At 57.1% G+C, this 15,086-nt stretch overlaps 1 protein-coding gene across 1 annotated transcript in view; it reads left to right on the forward strand.

The window, feature by feature from the left end:
* Positions 1-6,898: 6,898 nt before the first annotated feature.
* Positions 6,899-15,086, forward strand: part of UNC5A (unc-5 netrin receptor A) — a gene marked incomplete at its 5' end in the record, with an annotated part of 62,418 nt that continues 54,230 nt past the window's right edge. Inside the window, one exon of the mRNA XM_082651500.1 lies at positions 6,899-6,968. Within this exon, the coding sequence (XP_082507626.1) occupies positions 6,899-6,968 (70 nt within the window). The remainder of the gene's footprint in view (positions 6,969-15,086) is intronic.

The raw sequence follows: 15,086 nt of genomic DNA on the forward strand, positions 1-15,086 counted from the left end.
AGGACCTAGTGGCAATGTCAATAAAAAACAGAGACTCCCTACCTGGCCTTGCCCTTTGTGAGTGCCAAAGGAAAGCTGTGCCTCTTTGCAGGACTGGGCCAGTGCCAAGCCCCAGCCCTGTGTGTCTGAGTGATCAGAACATGGGGGACCAACTGATGCTCTGTGGGCCGTGGTCCAACGTGGGGCTGCCAAGGGGCAGATGGGAGCCTGGAAGAGGGAGGGAGGGGCCATCGTGGTGGCCGAGGAGCAGGGTGAGGTGGGGTAGGGCGGGGGGTATAAGTGACTCTGTGAGGGCATGATGGCAGGGGAGGGGAAGATGGAATGAGAATGGATGGGAGATGAAGATGGAGATGGAGGAAGCACAGAGAAAGAACGGGGAGGGGGGGAACACTGCGGTCGGGTGGGGAAGCCAGAAAGGCATCCTTCTCACTCTCTTAATCTTTTAAAGGCATCAGAGCATCTTGCTAATTGTTCATCTCCCAGAGACGCTAATGAAATTAACTCTGCAAAATGCTCATCAGGTCATCTGCAGAGGGCATGGTGCCAGGCTTCCACTTGGTCCAATCCCGTCCTCCTCAGCTCATCCTGCCTCTTCGTGATGATTCCCCACCCCCTCCTTTTCACACAGTCCCCTCATCAGGGAACACCTCACCTTCAAACCTGCCTGAGAGTGCCCAGTGGGGACACTAGAAATGGGGGCCATGTAGCCAGGGAAACCTCCAAGTCTGAGATAACATGGAGCTCGTGGAGCTGGAAAGGTTATCTCTGGATGTGTGTATCTGATTGTGTGTGTGTGTGTGTGTGTGTGATAGCACATATATCATAGGAGCATGTGTCTCTAATAAAACCATTTGTTAGATTGAAGGTTGTTTCAATCACTCAGCAAACATTTTTGGAGCAGCATCTGAGTTTAACTCCTTGTCCCCTCCCTTACAAGCTGAGTGGCTTTAGGCAAGTTATGTCCTCTCTCTGTGCCTCAGTTTTTGTATCTACACAGTGGGGGTGATAATAGCATCTACTTCCTAAGGGGTTGTGAGATTGATAGAGATAAACCAGGTAAGGAGCTTAGTCCTGTGCTGGGCACGTGGTGAGTCTCAAGAAATGCCAGGCGCTGTCCTTGGTCCTGAAGGCCCCACGGTGAAAAGATCTCACTTCATGCGCTGAGGCACAGGAGAGTCCCAGGCACAAAGTTCTCAGTAGCATGGGGCTGCATGGAGAATGGACACGAAAATAGTCTGTGCAGGAAAGAATTGGGGATGTCTGGAAGTGTTTTTATATGTATGTAAATATATACAGAGAAAGTATGTGTTTTTATTGACTGTGCCCAATATTGATTCAGTATTGATTGATGGTATTATTGATTGTGTGCCTCTGTGTGATTTGAGTTGGGTGTGGGAAGTGTATTTGTGTTAGGAGCAGAGAGTGAGTGGATGTTTGCATGCTGTGTGTGTGTGTCTGTGTGTGTGTGTGTGTGTCTGTGTTGGATTCAAGGCATGGGTGGATGTTGGTATTCTGTGTGTGGAAGGGACTGGTCCAGATATTGCTGGGGGTCCTGTGAAGGAGTGTGTTTCTAGCTCTCTTTCCCCTCTCAATCTCTACACATTCTTCACTTGTCTTATAACCGGGCTCTCATTACACTCTAATGTACAACTAGAAGGACATTTATGTCTTCTCCCATAGGCCGCAGTTTCCTCCAATGGGCAACACTGAGACTTGCAAGCACTAGGCACTAATAAGTACTTGCTCTATCCTATGCAAGGCTCTAGAACAGATTTTTATAAAAGATGATTCCGTACCATTCTTTCAAATGAAAATGACAGAAACCCAAATGGGCTTAAACAGCACAACAAAAAAGGGCTCATGCAACTGAAAAACCAGGGGTGTATCTGGTAGCTTCAGGAGCAGCTGGATCCAGGGGGGTTGAACAAAGAACCAGGATTCAGCCCTTCTCCCTTCTCCAGGCTCTGCTCTTCTCTGCCCAAGATTTAGTCTCAGGCATGTGCTCCTCACATGATGGCAGTCCCAGGATCACCTCTTTCCTTCTTCAAGTCCAGTAAGGAAGAAATTCTTTCTCACCTTAGTTCCAACAAAGGTCCTAGAACTGAGCCTCAGTGGCTTGGCTTGGGTCATATGTGCATCCTCTCATGAATTGCATTGTTCAGGGAATAGTGGATGCTTTGGGTCCTGAAGCATTGTGCCATCCTCTGGAACTGGGGTGGGGTAGCCCCACATGAATCTCATGCACTGATGGTGGGGAGGGGTGATCCCTCAAAGGAAAGATGGGAAGATGCTGCTTTCAGAAGACAGAAACTAGATGCTAAGCAGTGGGCAGATATGAATGCTGGAATCGTGGCAGAGATCATCAAGTGCCAATCTGGGATCACCAAGAACAAGTCGTTCCTGCCAAACTGGTTTCCTTTGATTGGGTTATTGGCCTGGTAGATCAAAGCAAAGCAGGAGGCTCATGAGTCTGGGATTCTGCAGGGTATTTCCATTTATCTTTGTGGATGCGGCAGTTATATGTGAGCTGAAGGATGGTGTGATCAGAGGTTTCCCAAGTGGATAAAAGAGAAGCTGACTTATTGTCCCAGTGCAACTTGCAGGTAGTGTAGATTGGGGAGCCACGATATCTGTCCTTGGTTCTGCCCTGAGCCACCTGTTTCGTAAGGACTTGATTGAAAGTATATATGACTTCCCGCTCTCATCTGGGAATGACAGGAAGCTGAAGAAAATATCAAGTCCCCTGCCTGACAGCCTCCACATCCTGAGATGGCTCCATATGGGAAAGAGAGATTAGACGTAATACAATGGAATGGAACTGGGATGAATTGAAGTCTCTGAATTTAAATTCAGAAAACCAGTGACCCAGGGTAAATGGGTAACACCCTGTTGTTTGCAGCACCCATGGCAAAGACCTAAGGCAGTGTTCCTCAAAGCGAGGTTTTCAGACCACTGGCACCAGTAAAAATAGCTAGTAGGGGATGGTATAGGTTTGGTAAAAGCACAGATTCCTAGACACCTCCCCAGACACACTGAATCAGAACCAGGATAGGGCAGGGCCTGGAGATATGCATTTTAATCATCATCATAGGAGCTTCTGGCACATCTCCAAGTCAACAAAGGCCTCACCACGAGCTCTGAGGTCCCTCAGTCTGGTGGGCACTAACAGTACGATGTCACTGATCAACAGCTGACTGGGACTCTGCTCATGCGGTGCACAAGGCCATGTGGGCAAGAAATGTGCCAGCTTCCTTCAGGAGGTGCCTTCAGAAGAGTGGTCCCGCTGGAGAGATCCCACAGTGGGGGCCAATGTGTCAAGGGTGCCAGCAACAGTAGCACTGGAGGGAGAAAATCCAGGGTAGACCCAGACTTTGTGTTCTGAAGTAAAAGAAATGAAAGTTTTCTAAAATAACAGAAGAAAAGAGGGGGCAGACATGCTTGATGTGGCCCCAGAAGATGAACTCAATGAGGGGCAGATTCCTGCTCCCTTGAGAGGAGACATTTCCAGCCAGCAGAGCAGTTGGTGGTGAAACCTGTGCTCTGTCACTGGGATATTGCAAGGGGGCTACAGACACTTGCAGGAGGGTCCCCCCTAGGCAGGATCTGGCTCCTCCTTTCCCTTGAGTCTGGGGCTCAAGAGCAAAGGAGGTTGGAGATGTCAGGAGCCCTCCTATCTGGCCATCAACCTTTGGGTCTGAGACAAGGCCTTCCTGGCAGCCCTCCAACCTGGATTCTTAAGCAGAATTCAGGTGAGACGTCTACTCCCCTGTCTCCACAGGGTATCCCTGCTCTTTTTCCTGACATGGCCCTGAGTACCACCACTTGGAAGGGGACAGCTGACCTGAGACCTGAGTGACTAAAAGGAATCATCTATGTGAAGATCTGGGGACAGGAAAGCAAACAGGAAGGCCTGGAGGTGAGGATGAATCTGGATGCTGAAGAAACAGAAGGGAAACCACTATGGCTAGGGCACAAGCAGAGTTGCAGAGTAGGTAGAGGGCAGGTCATGCTGGGCCTAGAGGCTGTGGTCATCGCTGCTGCTTTCCACATATTTCAGTGGCTGCCTTCCAGGCATGTGGTAGGAATACACTCTCTTGTCCTCTTGGGTGGGCCCGCAGGGCCAGTTGTGGCCATTGAATTGGGAGTGGAAGTGTCATTTCTGGGATGAGCCACTGATCGCTGGTGGGTGTACTTCCAGAGCTCCCGTTTCCTCTCCCTCACCTAAGAGTGGCTGCTTTGTACTTGAGTGATGAAGATCTGCAGCAGTAGACCCATATGATGGATAAGTGAGAAATAAATTTTTGTTTATTTAAGCCACAGAGACTTGGGGACTGTTACCACAACATAATCTAGTCTATCTTGACTGCTACACAAACCATCTTATTCTGGCTGAAGAGAAAGGGCCAGAGAAAGGACCAGAGCAACCAAACTGAACAGAGGAGAACCTTTTCTTTCCTGTACCCCAAACCTCATTCCCAAATTCTAATCCCAGAGCAAAAACTGCAGGGGAAAATGTACGGAGCGTGGACATTGAAATCAAACCTTGCACAGAGTCATCTCAACTAACCTTGCAATCATTGAATAAGGTTCTCCCTGGATATAAGGTACTTTCCTTCCCCAAGCCTCAGTTACCTCATTGATAAAATGGAGATAATAATGTTCATTTAACAGGACTTCCTGTGAGTATCAAACCAAATTATAAATGTAGGCAGACAGCAGAGTCCAGGACACACCATTATGATATCATCTTATACCCCAGCCCCATTCCCAGTCTTTCATCCTCAACTACTTCCCTCCAGTGCCCAAATCCCAGTTCCTAATCATCTCCCCCATATTGGAGGCCCCAAATGCAGGTCCTGCTATTGTTTCACCTCTCTCACCCACCTCTTTCCTGGGAGTGGGGTGGGGCATAATGCCAGAGGGAGCAGCCTAGGTAACTGCTCCCCCCAACACACACATATGCACCCGCGTGCACACACACACACACAAAACACACACACACTCTCTTGTTGGGTAGATCAGGGCCCCTTGACACTGACTATGCACAAGCAATCCCCAAAACAGAGTTCAAACCCCAGAGCTGGTGGATATTTGTGGACATCTTCATCTGGGCTCACATGAAGTTAATTTAAAACAAAATTGTTTTAGTTAAAAATTTGAAATCAGAAAATCTCATATACTGATACAATGGCTTTTATTGAAAATTTGGAAGATGTGGCCCTACTGGGCCCCACCCCACCCCCACCCCCAAACTGGCACCTGGAGAAGAGCCAGCTGTGCTGGAGATGGGACCCTGTGCCCAGTCCCCAGCGCTGCCATTGCCTCCTTGGCACTGAAGCCCAGCATCTATAGATATGTATCTGGACATTGGCTGGTGTTTTTCACAGTAGAGTTAAGAGGAAAGCAAAACATTTCTCACAACCCTTCTCTATCAAAAGTGGGAAACAAAAGACAGACCGAGAGAGGGCCTCGTGTTTCAAGAAATACAGGAGAGCTCATATCTCTTTGTGGAAGCGAAGACCCTTCTTATATCGCCCAGCATGCAGCATCAATTTATATTATCGACTGGCCCCTGTAGACATTTTAGTTTGCGACCGTGCCCTCACCCTTCCCATTCTCCTCCCGAGCCAGAGTAGGAACCTCTCTTTTTCTAACCACTCTCCCCGTGCACATGGTGCGTGTTTGTCATTTCTTTTCTCCTTCAAGGCAACCCTCTGTTTATTTTAACCAGATTAGGGAATGGGGGATGGGGAACAGGAGGCTCCTGCAGCGGTCGTTGCTGGAGGCTCCGGGAGACAACATGACTTGCCCAAGGTCACAGAGCTAGAAGGCGGAGGCTCCTAGACCCTACCCTAGATCTCTCTAGCTCCCAAAGCCCGGTTGGTTCCTTCACGCCCACGTCTCCGGCGCGGTGCGCACTCGGGGCGCAAACACCGCGCGCCCTGTCGGTTGCGCTGCGTCCTAGGATTGTTTTCCTTAGGTGAACGGTGCCGTGGGGTTAGAGAAACCTGGGGTCACTCTGAGGTCCACCAGGCTACGTGGCTGGGACTGCGGGTGGCGCCTAGTCTCGCCTACCCGCGTACCTCTGCTAGCGGGCCAGAGCCCGGGAGCTCTCCCGCAGTCCCCTATCCAAGCTACGGGCTGGGTGGCGTACCGCGGCACGCTGACTGCCTCGGAGCGCGGCCGGGAGGCGGGGACTGGGGTGGGCTGGGGGTAGAGAACTGCAGCGGTACCAGGGGTACCTACCCCGGGCACCCCTGCCCCGGGCCTCTGTCTGCAGCCTGGCGCCGGGCCGGGGTCGCCGCAGCCCTGGGCCCCTCCCGGGCCACCTGTGCGCCGGCTGGCGGGCCCGGGAGAGCCCGGATCCGGAGAACCGATCCGCTCCGGGTTTCAGACTCCTGGCTGGTCCCTGGAGATCGCGTGGGGCGGTGGGAGGCCTCTCCGCCCACCACCCCAGCCCCTCCCCGGGGGAGCCTCGGGCATCGCCGGGAGGGATCCCCGGAGCTGGAGGGTGGCCCACTCGCGCGGCGCAGGGCGGCGGGGCCCCTCCTTCCTTCCCCCGCCCCGCCCTGCTGTCGCCCCGCTCCGGTGCTCCAGTCCGGATTTTGCGGCGCCCGCCGGCCGGCTCCCAGGCTGCGGGCTCAGCGCGGCGGCTGGCTCGGTGCGCGGCGCGGCTGGCGCTGCGCTCCGCCCCGGCTGCATTGCTGCGCTCCTGTTGCCCAGGGGAGCCCACGCGCCGCGTGCGCCCCGCAGCCGGCCGCCCGGAGGCAGCGCAGACCGCTGGCAATGGGCCCCGGGGGTGCCCGGAGCTGGGGCTCTGGGCTGAGGCGCTGAAAGGCGCCCTCTCGTCAGCGGGGCCCCGCGCCCTGCCCGCCCACCCGCCTGCCCGCCCGCGGCCATGGCCGTCCGGTCCGGCCTGTGGCCAGCGTTCCTGGGCATAGTCCTCGCCGCCTGGCTCCGCGGCTCGGGTGAGTCATGCGCGCGCTCTGGGGAGGCTTGCGGGGGACCGTGCGCGCGAACGCTCGCTGCTCTGGGGGTCCCTGATCCGCGCTGCCGGACCCGGCCGGGAGCCCCCGGGGGCCAAACTTTGCGAGGCGGGACGCGGGGGCCGCCTCTTGCTGCTGCGCAGCTTCCTCGCGCGCTTGCCCGGAAGCCTGGGTTCTGCCAAGTACAGGAGCAGCTGTCAGCGCGTGGGGCTGGCGAGTGTAGACACCCCACGCCTGCAGGCGGGGGAAGTTTGCTGGTTGCCCGGCCCCAGAGCAGGGTCGGGGGTTTAGATCAACGCCCCGGGGAGTCTGACTTTGCCGGTTAGCAGTTTAGAGGGGTTTGACCACATCCCAAGTGCCCAGGAAATTGAGGAAGGGGGTTAAGATACCTCTTCCCGGCAGCATCTGTCCCAAACAGCTACTCACAATTCCCAGCTTGGCACCTGGCCTCTGCCCACGTCCGGAACACAGTGTCCTCCTCTGTCCTCGCCACACACGCTCGCACACGCACACACCCAGGCGTGGAGGCGCATACACTATCCCCCCAGCCCCTGTAGCCGGCACAATCAGAGCGCCAGGGCCCCTGACCCGCGCTGTGGCTCTTGGCATTCCTGGTGTGTGGGGGCCAGAGGTGTACGCTGTGGATCTACTGCCGCGTCCTCCCCTCCCTTTCTCTGAACAACCCTCTCCCTTCCTTCGTGTCCCTTTGGCCACCCTCTCTTGCCCCATAACTCAGCCTTCAGCCCACCTCCTGGGGGTGGGGGGAGCTCCCCTGCATCCTTTGTTTGCTGTCCCTGAGCTTCCACCTAGGCTGAGTTTTGGGGGGCCTCCTGGTCTGTGCCTGACCCCCGTGCACTTAGCAGAGCTGAGTCTCTATGTGTATGGCGGGGGGGTGGGGGGAGGGTGTCATTCATGTGATCAAGGGAGCATGGAGTTTGCCCTAGCAATTCTTGATTCTTGCTGCCCTGAGACCCTGGGGGTGGGGGTGGGGGTGCTGCTGAGCCTGGCCAGGCCATTGTTAATCCCAGGTGTGTCAGAAGGGAGCATTGGGTTTCCTGAGATGGGAAGCCAGACTGACTGGAGATGAATGAGTGAAAGCTCAGAAACCAGCCTGATGATTGAGGCTGATGGCTGTTTCCTTAAAGGGTCTCTGCATAGTGCATCCTGCATCCACCACTGCCTGGCCACCCTCTGCATCCTGTCCCCCTCAGTCCTCCCTCCACCTCATCCCATCCACTCTCTCTCCCTTTCCATCACCCCATCATCCCCCCACCAAATCCTCACTTTACCAAACCCGTCTGCCCCGTGACCTCCCCTCCTCATCCGGACTGAGCTGGGAGGCTGCACTGCCACCGGGTGCGTCTTCATATTGCACACATGTGTGTGTTAGGAGTGTGTGCATCGCTCAGGGGTACGGGTTGCACCACTGACTGTGGTGATCTGGGGGTGTTCGAGCTCCACACACAAGGGAGGTGTTGCTAGATACCCAGTAGGGGCCGGGACATGTTTACTGAGTCAGATGCTTGCGAGAGGGCTGTGTGGTCATATCTGCACGTTGCCCACGTGAGCACGTGTGAGGGCCATGGGCTGCCATGTGTGCCCTGGCGATGACGCGGGTTGGCAGTGTGTGCAGGCTTGGTATGCGTGTGGCCAGATGAGCGTGTGTGACGGTAGGCCTACCGCACGTGTGTGACGGTTGTGAGCAGTGGCACAGGTGAGGGTGTGTAGATGAGACGGTGATGGGTACTGGTGAGTCAGGGTGCCGCAGCCCCGGGGGTGCTGTGTGGATTCCTTGGGAGGCTGTAGAGTGGGGGAACCGCATTCCTGGGTCTCGAGACACCTTTTGGGGCCTCGTGTAAGGTTGCGGAGGGAGCTGGCCAGTGGGCACCCGTGCCACAGGGCTGCCCTGGAGCAGAGCCTGCCTCTGGGCATCAACTCTCAGGCCCATGTGAGGGGCTGCTGAAGGGCATGGGGCCCTTCTTGTCATCTGGGGCCCCTTACTGCTGGCCCCCACAGGCTCCGGGCACATGTGCCCAGCAGGCTGGCCCTGCGCTGACCCCGGCTCCTCCCACACCGCCCATTTAGCTCCTTGGCAACAGCAACCAGTGAAATGTGTCTGTGAGTGGCTGAGGGAGGGAAGGCTGGCCAGGCGGCAGGGGGCGCCGGGGGCCAGCACTTCTGAAGCCTCCTGCTCTCCAGGCTAAGTGCCCACCCTCTGTCTTCTGATATCACACAAAAGCCTGTCTCTTCAGCACACTTACCTGAGTGGGCCCTCTCTGTGCCCGCGCACACAGGGACCCACGTGTCTCACAGGCTTTTCCCATTCATACCCAGTCACACAGCTGGCACCTGCCTCCCCGCCCCTGTGAGCTGCACACACCTGTGTTTCCCTGTCTCAGATCTCTGCACTCCTGAGGGGGCGGGGCCCACGGGGAGCTGGATCTCCTGGAAGGTGGGGCCGAGGGGCATCACTGACTCGTGGCACTGCCCATCCTGACCCCAACAGTCTGTCCCAGTGGCCGCTTCCTCAGGCCCCTCCCCCACCTTCAGGGCTGATCCTGGACCCCTCTTTCCAACCCCCACCCCCAGGCTGGAGCACTTGGTTGCTGGGAAGGTGTCTTAATTCTTCAAGGCTAAGAGATACACTGCTCTCACTCACCCTGCCTTGGGATGGGGGTCTGCTCTTTGGGGTTCCCCCAGGCACCCCAGAAGAGGGCTGGCCCTCTGACTGGCCCACCTGCCTCTCCTTGCCTGTGCTGGGAGGGGCTTCCCTTAGGAGCCTGGGATTGGCATTGATCCAGATACCAGACCCCCCAGCCCAGAGGCACTGACTGGCCTGGTTCCTGGTTCCTGAGCAGCCAACTTTGGCCTCAGCCAGGGGCCAGGACCCCCTGTCTTATATCCCTTCATCCTGCCTCGTGCTGCTCTGGGCCCCAGAGCTGCAGACTCAAGCCATGAAGTCTCAGAGGCAGAAGCTGCCCTCAGCCAGGGCTGGAGGACTTTTCCAGGCAAAGGCCCCAGTGCTGGGCTTGGCTGCCACCAGAGACACATGTATACACAGATGCACACACGCACACACACATACATACACACACACACACACACACACAGGCGTGCGCACTGTCTTATGAACGTACCCAGACCTGCTTATTCCAGGCCAACCCTCTCCTGCAGTCCCCTCCTCCCAGGGGCCCTGCTGTCCCCCCTCCCCTTTTTCCCCCAGCCTGGGGCTGGAAACCTTAGAGTCTCTCTTGGCTCTAATCTTCTCCTTCACGCTTCATGTCTAATCTGTCACCAAGTCCTCCAGCTCAGCCCTACTTGTGACTTTGCTCATGTCCCTCTCCTCCTTTGTCCCCTCCTCCCCCAGCCCTTTCTTCCTCACCTTTCTCACTTGGACCAGTGCAGTGGCCACCCCCCACTCATCCCCCTCCTGTGCCTCCTCCACTTAGACTAATGCCCCTTTTACCCAGGCTAGAACCCACTAGAAAGCCTTCTGTGGCACCCCAGTGCCAGCAGGTAAAGTCTGAACCCTGAGCCCAGGAGCCCTTAGGAAACACCTGCATCACCACACATCCCTGGGCTGATGTGTTGGCAGGTTGGGCGTCCTCCCTGGCTCTGACTGCCGGTGGGCTGGGCATCCACACCCCCAGACAAGCTCTTGCTTCCACACACTGTACTTGCCTCGCAGAACCTGGTGCCCCCCAGCCAGCCAGCCACGCTCCCCATCCTATACCCCAACATCCTCAGCTCTGTCCAGATCCAGGCCAAGCCCCCCTGCTGCCTCCAGTCCCCACTTTTCTGCTTATCTCAGCCCCCAGCTTCAATCCAGCCCCCTCCAAGAGGCCTCCCCAGCTCCTCCTAAGACCCATGCAGGGGTCACGGCACACTGAGGAGCTCTGAGTGGGCTACAGGACAGAGGTACTGGTTCTTCAGCCCTGGAAAGGCACGTGGGGCCTGGGGCAGCTGCCAGAGGCATCTGGCCCGAGCCATCTCCTCATTCACACCAGTGCTTCCCACACATATTGCCACTGTCTGCGGCACTGCGACCCGGTTCTCAGCCCCCAGTGTGCTCCAAGTCACAGCCAGTCAAATGCTTATTTTTTCTCTTTGTTTCCTCTGCTTGAGTTCGGGTTCTCTGGATAGGCAGGGAGGGCTCTTGCAGCTGGGGAGAAGGAGAGAAGTTTGCTCTGTCCCCTCCGCAGCCCTCCTCATCCCTCCTCATCCCTGTGCCTGTACACAGACTGCCCTGCTCCAGGGAGGCTGGAGATGGCTCCTGTCCAGGGCGGGGACCAGCTAGCTGACGCCCCACACACGGATGGCAAACCAGCTCACGGGAGCCTGTGTGAGTCCCTCACACAGCTTTGCCAATGTATGTAGAATAGGAACCTCCCTGCCCACCCCCAGCCCTCCCAGGCATAGATGTTCCCAGGTGGGTGTTTTCTCATGCAAGTAATGTCATCTGGCCCCCAGACTTGCAGACTGAAGCCCCTGGAAGTTAGGGCTGAGGGGCACCCAGCTGTGGCATTAGCCATCCTGACCCTGACAGTCTGTCTGGGTGGCCCTTCCTCGGGCCCCACCCCCATCCTCAGGGCTGGAGTTGACACCAAGACCGGCGGCTCTGTGGGCACCTACCCAGGGCTCCTAGCTCCTGAGGCTCAGCCCCAGCAGAGCCCAGCCCCTGGGCCCCGACCATCCTCACCACCCAGATGGACGCCCAGCTTCCTGCAGTCAGTTCTGCTGGCTCAGCCCTCCGTTCCTCTTGTCTGCTCCCATGAGAGTGGCATTGAAGGGTCCTCCTGCCTTCTGGGGAGGCTTGGCCCCCTCCTCCTGTCAGGTCTAGTAGAAAGGGCAGTGCTTAAGAGGCAGACAGGCCCGGTTTCAGTCTAAGCCACCTGACCTAGGATGAGTAAATTTTACTCCCCAGCCTGTTCCCACCTTTGTAGAATGGGGTCACGTCTGCTTCCTGAGGTTATAGTTACGAGTTGATAGGCAACATAGAGCACCCAGGGTGGACCCCGACGTGGAGCAGGCATGCGTTTGCCTCCTTCCTCCATTTTCCCTGGCACCTGAAGGGACATGAGTTAGGAGAGGGTGGGGTCTTAAGATGCATCAGGCCCCAAGCTCATATATACGAGAGAAGATGGTCTCTGTATAAGCTGCTTCACCTCTTGTTGCTCCAGCCCCAGGCAGGAGCCCTCAGGAGGAATCATTGCTTCTAGTTGGAAGAAGCACCCTACTCACCCCCTATCTATACACACATCACCCCTGCAGGGCCTGATTCAGACACCGGTTGCTGCAGTGCAAAGAGCTTTGTTTGGGGGTTCTGTGAACATGATGATTTGGGCTCAGCTTGTCCTGGAACTGTGTGCTGACGATCAGCTCTCACACACAGAACGTGGCAGCAAAGCAGGGGTGGGGGCCCTGGATGGAATCACTTCTGGTTCGGGCTCTGCTGTTTGATTGCTGTGTGATCTTGGACAAATCACTTAACCTCTCTGGGCTGTTTTCCTCTTTGTATACTAAAGGGTTGGGCTTGATGACTACTGGGGGCTGTGCCCAGAGAGGCTGCCTTGTGAGCCTGGGGTGGACTGTGCACTCAGCAGCAGGTTCCCCCAGGAATTGTTCACACCTGCCCAGCACCTGCCAAAGCCACCAACCACACTGGCAGCAGCTGCCTGTGTTGCTTTGGAGCTACGTGGCTGTTGCAGCAGGGCCGAAGGTGACTGTGAGACAGAGGTGGGAGTTGTGAGTCCCAGCGCCCAGGCAAGGAAGCAGGGTCATGCTTTAGCTGGTGAACTCCCCCAGTGGCAAAAACAGGCCTTCTCAGGACCCCCAGAAGGTCAGAGTGCCAGTGCCTAAGGCCCACCCTCTTCCCAGGGACTGATGTTAGATGCTGCAGGCAGTCGTTGGTCCCCTGGGAGCCAGAACCCCAGGCACATGGAGAAGGTGGTAGGATGGTTGAGTTGGCAGGCTCTGGGGTCAGGGTTTGGACCAGGGCTCCGACTAGGGTGAGGCAAGGGAGGGGCCTAGGGTGCAAAATTTAAGTCGTGCTTGTACAGGGTCAGCCCCTGAGGGTGAGTGCCTCCTTACATTTTGTACCCTTGGCACCCCCTGCCTCACCCTCGTCCTGGCTGTGGATCCAGCTCCTCCCTGTACTTCTTTATTTCCTTGTCTCTAAAATAGTCATAAGAGGACCTAACTCAGTGTTGATGTGTGAATTAGGCAGACTGATGGCATGCCAATCTTGGCACACAGTAGGCACTCAATAAATGTTAGCAATTGCTGGTGAGGGATATGGCAGAGGGCACTGTTCCATCCTCTCCTATGGGGAGTGGGGGAGTCCTTGGTGCCCTCTTTGTGGGAGAGGGTGCAGCTAGGGGTCCAGGCAAAAGGGCATAGGCCTGAGGGGAGGTCTCCATTTGGGGATGGGGGACAGGCCTTGTGTCTTTTCTCTGCCCACTTTGACGCCCGGGGCAGGGCATATGGAAGTCCCCTGCCCCTCCTGCTCTCCAGGTGTGGTTGTTGGCTGCGCCATCCCAGCCCTGTTTGAGATGGAGACAGGGAGATTCATAGCCATCAGGGGAGGCCTAAGTGGCAGCTGCTCCCCAGAGTAGGCCACAAAGGGCAAATTTTAGGTGGGGGAGGGGACCCTGAACTCCCCACCTATGAGTGGGCCATGGTGAGAGCACCAAGGGCCAGTGCCCTGATGGGTGAGTCTCCCAGATTCAGGCCCCTCTGCACGCCTGGATGTCAGAGCTGTGTCCCTCTAGAAGGCTCAGGGTCACCTTGAGCTCCAGGCAAATACATGGCTGAGGTTTGGGGAGGGGGAGTCAGTCCAGATTGATCCTTGGAGAGGGAGCTCTGGTCCCTGTATCCCACCTCTGCAGTACACCTCCCCAGCCAGGGTGGCAGGTGGGACTCCCCGTGCCCCACCCCAGCATGTCCAGCTCAGAGCCTGCAGGGAGGTACACCCCGATTTAGACCCTACCCCCTCCTTATTGGAGCAGAGACCAGATGGAGTTGAGGGGCTTCTGCCTTTTTCTACATCTGCATCTTTCCAGCCCTTCTCGCCCCCGACCCCAACAAAAAAAGAAAGAAAAAAAAGGATGCCAGGCACTGGCAGGTAGAAGTGATTCATTATGGTCCCGGCGTGACAGGCGTGACCGGAGCTTTCCCCACTCCCCACCACGTTGTCCGGGTAGCTTGGCGGGTGGGGGTCGCGGGCTAGAGGCAAGCCTCCTGCGGGCGAGCTGCGGAGCACGTGAGCAGCCGCGGGGCGGCAGGTGCCCGAGCCCATGGGAGCCCGAGCCCAGGGGATTAGCAATTAGCCGCTGCGCCCGCCCGCCGGGGCTCTGGGTAGGGGCGCGCCCCGGGGCCGTCCAAGGAAAAGGGGCGCTGCGCGTCCTGGCCCGCGGCCCCGCCCCCGCCCCCACCCCCGCCCGGCGCCGGGTAATGAGCACGCAGTAAACTCGGCGGCCGCGCGGAAAGAGGGACAGGATCCCTCCGCCCGCGAGCCCGCCCGCGGCCGCCCGCCGGATTAGCGGCTCTTTGTTCGGGGCCTGTTAACAAGTTGCTGGCTGAGCGCTCGGCTGCCGCCGGGGGAGCAGACGTCCAGCCTCCGGGCACTGCGGCTCGGCGGCCTCCGCCGCTCCTCGGTTCCCGCGCCCGCCCGGCTGCAGCCACCACTGGCGCCGCCTTCCCTCAGACCCCGGAGACGTAGCTGGGCGGTGGGCCCCTCTGGCGGTCTGGTGTGTGTAGCGGCTCCAACTCCCAGGCTGAGCTCGCGGCGGAAAGGAGGAGATTTCTGGGGCACCTTCTGTAGGCTTCCAGTGCGCCGCTGTGGTCCGTCCCATTTTACAGATATGGGAGGGCATGGCTTCCCGAGGTCCCGCATGGGCATCGTAAGCAAGCCTGGGGTTCCAACCCAGGTCTTTGACATCCAAACTCATTCTCCTCTGCTAAGAGGATTGAAGCCTGCGGCGGGGAAAGGAGGAGGCTTCGGTGGCTGAAACTGCCGTTCCTTATATTCTTAATTACCTTGGTGATGGTAGGAGCCGTGGCCGGTGCTGGGCGCTACCTGCATCATCTGATAAGAACCTC

This window comes from Grampus griseus (assembly GCF_964374135.1).
Source record: "Grampus griseus genome assembly, chromosome: 3".
In the NCBI taxonomy this organism is placed as follows: domain Eukaryota; kingdom Metazoa; phylum Chordata; class Mammalia; order Artiodactyla; family Delphinidae; genus Grampus; species Grampus griseus.